The following is a 7,613-nucleotide window of genomic DNA, read 5'->3' on the forward strand; positions in this document are numbered from 1 at the left end:
GAAGTTGTGGATGCCCCATCCCTGGGAGTGTTCAGTGCCAAGCAGGATGGAGCTCTGAGCAAAACTTGGTCTAGTGAAAGTGTCCCTGCCCGTAACAGGACTAGATGATCTTTAAGATCCTTCCAACTCCAACCACCCGACGACTCTATTATTCCCGACTCTTGTTCTTCGCAGCGGTTCCAAAGGCACTCTCTCCCACAGAGCAGAGCCACCCTGCTACGCAACGAGGGGTGTGCGATGGCCTCAGCACAGCTACCGATCAGCCTGTTTCCACGAGCTGACAGGGCAGCGCTTGGACAGGAGCCGGCGCTGCCCGGGGGCCCAGGCACTCACGGGCGGCTCCGCTTCACAGCAGCCCCGCCGCCCTCCTGCCAGGCTGCGGCGCTGCCGCCCGGCAGAGCAGGCGAGAGGAGGCGGCGCTGCCCTCCCAGAGCGGCTCGGCTTCCGCTGCCGGTGCCGCCATTTCGCCGTGAGACAGCAGCGCTGGGCGGCCGCGATGCTGTCCACCGCGGGATACGGGCCCTGCCGGCCCGAGGCGGGCTGCGGGCTGGAGGCGCCCGTGCAGCGCTACCGCTTCTCGCCGTACACCTTCAACGGAGGGTGAGGGGCCCGGGCAGGCGGCGGGCGGGAGGGGGAACCGGGGCACGGGGCCCAGAGCAGAGCGGCGCCGGGGTGGGGCTGCCTCGCCTTGCTCCTGCCTCTCCTCGGTGCTCAGTGCGGGTTGATGTTCCCTCACGGTCTCCTGTTTGTAGGGAGAGAGCCGCAGCGCAAGGACGAGCTGGGCTCGGGCTTGCCTTGAGGCCTTGCAGCCTTTCAGGGTGTTCTTGGCTGTCCGTGTGGCTTTCTGAACACCCAGGCTCCCTCAACTTCAGCTGATCTTAAAGTATCTCTTGTTCCCCAGAGGGAAATAGAAACAGTCCCCAAGGGTTGTTTCTTTGTAGTGGCATAGGAAACCCAGATAATGGTCCTGTTAAAGAGTCACAGAGTTGTTAGGGCTGGCCGGGAGCTCTGGAGATGATCCAGTCCAACCCCCTGCCAAGGCAGGATCACCTCGAGCAGGTGACACCAAAGCATCCGGGTGGGTTTCGAGTGTCTTCAGAGAGGGCCTGAGCTGCCTGGGCAGCTTGTTCCAGTGCTCTGCCACCCTCAGCGTGAAGACGTTCTTCCTTGTGTTGAGTTGGAACTTCTTGTGTTTTAGTTTATGGCCATTGCTCGCCACCGTGCTGCTAATAAACGTGTTACTGGGTTGAATGCCGTCTTGCTGTAACTGTTAAAGGCAGGTGATGTTTTACACACTTGAGTTGGTGACATGATCTGGCCAAGTAGGTTTTTTTTTGTGATGACTACTGCTTTTTAAAGGGAATGTCTTTGTCACTTAGTGGTAGTAGACCTGTGATGATCACAGAAGTAGTTGTTAAGAACTAATAACACCAGATTTTAAAAGTTATGTTTATTTAAGTGTAGTGATACTGTTGTTCAGTACTTTGCTTGGTTTAGGAGGATGAGTCATTATCAGGCATATAAAGTATCTCATCCATTGAGTCTGGTTCTTGCCTGGTGTGGAGTCTCTGTTTTACCAAAGTTCCATGCAGTTTAAATCAGAGTAGAGAGGGCTACATGCATACATTTTCTTAGTCTGTCTAGTGTCTTCTTCCTTCAGTGTTGAATAGGAATGTACATAGTTGTAAACATAACAAGGAATATAAGATACTTGACAAAATGTGAGTGTGGTGTTGACTTACTATTTAGCTAGTTTCTATGTTGCCTAAGAAGATAATTGTGCTGAGGGTCATGACTTAGCAATACTATTTTTACTCTTTTTAAGGACTGTGCTGGCGATTGCTGGAGAAGACTTCTGTATCGTTGCCTCCGACACGCGACTGAGCGAAGGCTATTCAATTCACTCCCGGGACAGTCCAAAGTGCTACAAGCTGTAAGTCCAGATCTCCTGGGATTGAAAAAGATGAAAAATATTCTTATTGCTGACCATGTCACCTGCCTCCTGCTTTAAACGGAATTCTTGGAAGAACAGGCACAGCAGTGAAATAGATTTTGGAGTCCTGGTGACCTTTTCTGTAATGGAGGGTCTGATGTGATGTTGTAAATATAGCCAGATTTCTTATTTCATAAAGTTAAGTGACTACAGAACATTTTTAGCATGATACAACACTTAATGTAGGGGTTTTTTTGCCAGATAATCAGAAGAATTTTGCACTTAACTGTAGAAAAACAATGCTATGATAACTCATTCTGCTTCTTGAGGAGTTCTAGTGATGGTACACAAGTATGCCCACTGCTGCCAGTTGTACTATATCTCTAGTTAATTACCTGACACTTTAGAGAGGTGTTTGTTTTAGGTGAGGTAAACCTATCAGTAGTTCCATAATTGAACTTTCTATGCTTATTTTATGCTTAGTTTGACTCACTTGGGTAGCATCTCCTTAGTTTACAGCTACACATCATTTATGTTCATTTTACTTCAGCAGGTGCTTGCCTTGTAGGTGGTCATCAACTAAGGAAATTTTTTTTTTCTTCTAGCTTACTATTTCTTTTTCTAAATTGATGACATGAAATCAAAATAACATGGGTTTCTTCTGGCTGACTTGTTACTGCTATGTGTCAGACTGTCTGATACTGTCCAGATGGAGATTAGTCTGATACAGTATACATACTGCACATGGTGACTTTGTGTAATTCCACTGACAGGCTGAGAGAAGATTTTATTCTAAGGTGTTTTCTGAATTACTGCTTTGGGCTGGTGTCTGTGTGTTAATGTTTCTAGACTCTCTTCTCTGTTTCCTAGAATTAAAATTTCAAGTGTGTGTTGCTGTGGTTAGGGTTCATAAAACATTTCAAAACTGAGCAGAGCAAAGTATCTGTAGTGCATCTGCAGCCAGATAACTTCTGTTTGTGCTGGCACAGAAGCCACCAAAACCGTAAATGTCACATCACCATTGTACAAGTTTAATGCAGCCCCCTGGTCTGATGGAGTAAAACTTGGGCTGAGCAATAGGATCTATGGCTCCTCAGTGTAAAACAACAGATCTTCTAGCAAGACTAAATTGCTGCAACTGGAGTCAGGGGTTCATGAAGAAATGGAGAATTTCTTTTTGTCAGTCTTACTGACAGCCCAAGAAGGAAGTGGGTTGAATAAAGACATCTGCGTGGTCCTGTGTTTAATGAGTCCTCTTCAAGATGCAGATTTCAGGTGCCTTTTGTACACCATAGATCTGTTACTACATTTTAGACAACTGTTTTTGACAGCACTAGAAAAACTGAAAATACTTTTATAATAACCTACTGTGTAAGAAATTGCTGTAGCTCATGCTAAGTCTAAAATTGCAACAAAATTTTACATTTTCCAGAACAGAACAAACAGTCATTGGATGCACTGGTTTCCATGGGGACTGCCTTACCCTTACTAAAATTATTGAAGCCAGATTAAAGGTAACTACATATCTTACTGTATTTAGAAACTTAGATTCTTAATGTTATACTTTAGACCAGTAATATGATATGTTTTAGATACAACTTCTACTGGTTTTTTTTTGAAGTGTTTGTATCAGAACTGTTTTGCTAGTAAAAGATATGACAGGGAGAATTAGTGTTGTGTTCTTTCTCAGTGTGACACCACAAATTATGGACTGGAGGAGGTGGAGAAGATACTGTAAATGAGGCAACACCTGTTAATTACAAAAATTTGAAGATAATCTTTAATCTTTGGCTTGTAAAGATGCTTTACATTTTAGACCAGCGTGTTTTCACTAGTTGTGCTGGTTAATAATTTTGCTTAGTGTCAGATTCTTCTGTAGTGCAAAATTGCAGAAAAGGTAATTCTGATTGAATTGTCAACTTTAATGTTTGACTTTTTTCTTGATGTGCTCTACCACTGGCAGATGTACAAGCATTCCAACAACAAGACCATGACTACAGGGGCTATTGCAGCAATGCTGTCCACAATCCTGTACTCTCGACGTTTCTTTCCCTACTACGTTTACAATATAATTGGTGGACTTGATGAAGAAGGTAAGACTTTAAATAGAAAAAGAAAAAAAAAAGAGCCTACATTTCTGCAGGGTGGACATCTATCCCTTTACATCTCTGGTGTACTGATTGAATAAAAACGTTTGTGTTCCTATTCCTAACACCTGCCTTTAGGCATTATGGTACTTACACAGATCAGATACATATTATGTATCTGGCTTGTTTCCTAGTTTTTTGTTATTCACTTGATTTTTCATTTCTGAAGGCCTGAAAGTCTAAAAGCTATGTTATAATTATTTGATTACAAATAAAATCTCTGCAGTAACTCGTACTTCAGACTGGAAAATTTTACAACTGTTTTGCTGGATTTTTTAATTGCATCTTTGAAGTAGATGTCACCAGTAAAATTGTATATGTTTCACTCAGACCTCTGAGTGTGGTAAAGACTACATAATATGAAGACGTACTAGAGAGACAGGTTTCTACAAAGTTATTTCTAAATGTTAACTAACCTCTAATGAAAATCATTACTTCTACATAGAAGCTGTAGTTTAATGTACAGCCCTTCCAGAGCTTAACTGGGCTCCTGTCCAGTAATTTGGTTGAGTTGCTGAAGTACTGTGTTCTCTGGCTTTGAGAAAGAGCTCAGGGGTGGTCTTGTTTGGATAATTTTAGCCATTCCCTGCAGTTTGTTTTTACCATTTAGTTATACTGTTTTCCCAGTCTTGCAAAGACTTGTCTATGATTGGTGGGATCTGGCAGGGGATTAGTCTGCTCTGCATAATGGTAAATCTCAGATTATAAGGGTGCTGTAGCAGCTGATAGGAATCAGAGGTTTGCTTGCATGGACTAAATTTGGGTCCAGCTACATCGATTTTTGATTTGGCTGGCTTTCTCAGGACTGTTCAGCTCCTGTGCTCTGCTGCCAAGGACACTGGCCAGGTAATTGAGTTGGGTGCTTCCTGTCTGAACAGAAGGGCTGAGCTTGGCCAGCTGCTGCATTCTGACTGAAAAACACCCGGGTGCTTCAGAGCTACAGTGTATCTGTGTCTCTGGTGTTGGTGCAAGTCAGCAAACTTTGCACCACCTGGTTTGGCTGCAGAGGGAAGTGTGCAAGAGACCAGAGCATCATCCCTGGTTCTGGGAGTGATGCAGAGGCATCCGAGCATGCTTTCTGGAAGTAATTCAAGAAATGTATCATTCAGAAACCATGTCTGAGCTGCTTGTTTGTGTTAGCCTTGGAACCCCTGGGGCTCTTGGTGCTGCACTAAAGCACATTTTTCTGCTTTGATTATTCTGCATCAGCACTTTTTCTGTGGTAAGTACTGTAGGAAACATCTGTTGAAGCATGGTTGTGGCTTAAATAAAATGACCTTGCATATTGTACCAGGCCACAGCCATAGCGAGTCTTCTGTAAAAAGCATCATCTGAACATACTCAGTGTTGTTTGGTAAAGATTTACTGGGGTCTGCAGTGTTCCAGGCACTGCTTTGTTGAAAATGCTTGTCAGTATTGAGCATCTTTCTGAATTGTGACTACATACTAATTTTTTTTTTTTAGGGAAGGGAGCAGTTTATAGCTTTGATCCAGTGGGCTCCTATGAGAGAGATTCTTTCAAAGCAGGTGGATCAGCCAGTGCCATGTTGCAGCCTTTGCTGGATAACCAGGTAAAATAGCTTGTTGGCTTTTGTTTTGGTTTGGTTTTTTCCTTATCTCAGTAAACATTTGTGACATTCAGATTACTGTAGCTTTACTTCCAGAGAATATTACTTTTGAGAGAAGTTTTAAATCTATTATCCAGATAGGATCTGGTAATCCATACATTTATAAATTATATGGCTTTACTTTCTCAGGAGAAATCAAAACTTTGTTTTGGGATCTGTTCAGGTTTTTAATACGTTATTAATAGTGGAGTGTCTGTTTAAAAGACAGAAATATTTTAATTGAGGAGTTATATTTATCCTAGAAGTTGTTTGGACGGGTTTTCTTCTGGGTTTTGGGAGTCTTTTCTTGGCTGATAACATAAATATGCCTGTTACTTAGTATGAAATAAGGAAGATAGAATTAATACATACATTTTATCCTTTAACATAGACTTTTTAAGTCCAGTTTTGTACACCTCAGATACCATTTTTCTGTAAGAGTGTTTTTACATAAAAGTACTGAAAACTTACTCAGCTAAATTTGCCTGAAATACTTGAGGGATATTTTTGTATTTAGTTAAAGCTGTTAATGATTGAATGGGAGAAATACCAAAGCATGTTTTACTAATTTTATTTTTTTGACATTGGTGTTGGTATTTAGTCAATTGAACCTGATGTCAACACAACTTTTGTGCTTAGAAAAGTAGTAAGCATTCTTGACTCTTACCAGATGAGAAAGGAATAGAATACTTCCCTTTTTTTTTAAATTTTAAATTTATTAACTGAGGGAAATACGTTCTGCAAATATCAAGTTGTCGTAAGTAATTTTTTATTGCTTGTGGGTTTCAGGCAAAACATGGGACTCTTGTCCTTTACCTGTTCTGATGATTAAGTTGACACTTTCATTTATGAGCTAACTTACACTATTTAGTAGGACCAGATGTGCTCCAATATAAACTTAGTTTTGAAGTCTAGGTATCTTAGGGAATATCTGATTTTAAGAAATGTTCCTTACTACAAGTGACCAGAGGAAAAAAGGCTCATGTGCAGTTCTGGTACTGCCAACTTTGTGAGAAGTTTGTGAAGAATTAGATTAGATCCAAATGTTCATTGTGATCTTGTACCTGCTGAATGAGCAGGAGAAGCTATGCTGGCTGTTTATTGGACCTGCTTCTAGTTGATTTTCTAAGAGTATCAGTATTGGCAAAGCTCTCAACTATTAACTGGAAAAATACTTTTTCAGTTTTGGCGTTTTAAAATAGACAAGCCATTTCTTCTTTTTAATTAATCTAAATCTGTTCATTCTAGTGCAGAGACTGAAACAGTTTCCATGTATAAAATGCATTTTCATCTTTCCTTAGATTGGTTTCAAGAACATGCAAAATGTGGAACATGTACCTCTGACCCTGGAAAAGGCTTTGCAGCTGGTTAAGGATGTCTTCATTTCTGCTGCTGAGAGAGATGTGTACACTGGGGATGCACTGAAGATTTGCATTGTTACAAAAGAAGGAATTAAAGAGCAAACTGTCCAGTTACGAAAAGACTAATTCAGTTAATGTGTAAGCGAGTTATCTCTCTGTGATGTACAATTTACCTATTATGAAGACATTTGTCTTATTAAATTTTTTTCCAAGAAGTTAAACTACTGTGATACTGAGTATTTTCTGTCTTTGTTAGAAGTTGTGTTTTTTAGAAGCCAGAGCACTTCATGGTAAAGAAACAGCTAAAAGTTGCAAGCAAGTTTCCTTCATCTCATCTTAATCTGTTGATTAGTCTAATTCTAATGCAAGTTTAATCCCCTTCTCACAATCCCTTATGGTGCAATATGGGGGAGTATTAAAATTTAGGTTCACAGACTATTCTGATAATTCTTTCCGTTCAGCCTTGGTTTAGCAGGTGAAAAGCATTTGCTCTGTTCATGCTGCCTTCTCTGCACTTCATAGGTTGCTTTTCCTGTCTTTATTTTTCTGACGTGCTGTTCTGACA

At 41.3% G+C, this 7,613-nt stretch overlaps 1 protein-coding gene across 1 annotated transcript; it reads left to right on the forward strand.

Annotated features, from left to right (window-relative positions):
* Positions 1–368: 368 nt before the first annotated feature.
* On the forward strand, positions 369–7,269 carry PSMB1 (proteasome 20S subunit beta 1). Its single transcript, XM_079297748.1, has 6 exons — positions 369–600; positions 1,826–1,933; positions 3,366–3,447; positions 3,897–4,026; positions 5,545–5,651; positions 6,989–7,269. Exons 1-6 carry the CDS (start codon positions 497–499, stop codon positions 7,172–7,174), a joined length of 717 nt encoding a protein of 238 aa, XP_079153874.1. The 5' UTR covers positions 369–496; the 3' UTR covers positions 7,175–7,269.
* The last annotated feature ends 344 nt before the right edge of the window (positions 7,270–7,613 follow it).

Source organism: Erithacus rubecula (assembly GCF_903797595.1).
Source record: "Erithacus rubecula genome assembly, chromosome: 2".
In the NCBI taxonomy this organism is placed as follows: Eukaryota; Metazoa; Chordata; class Aves; order Passeriformes; family Muscicapidae; genus Erithacus; species Erithacus rubecula.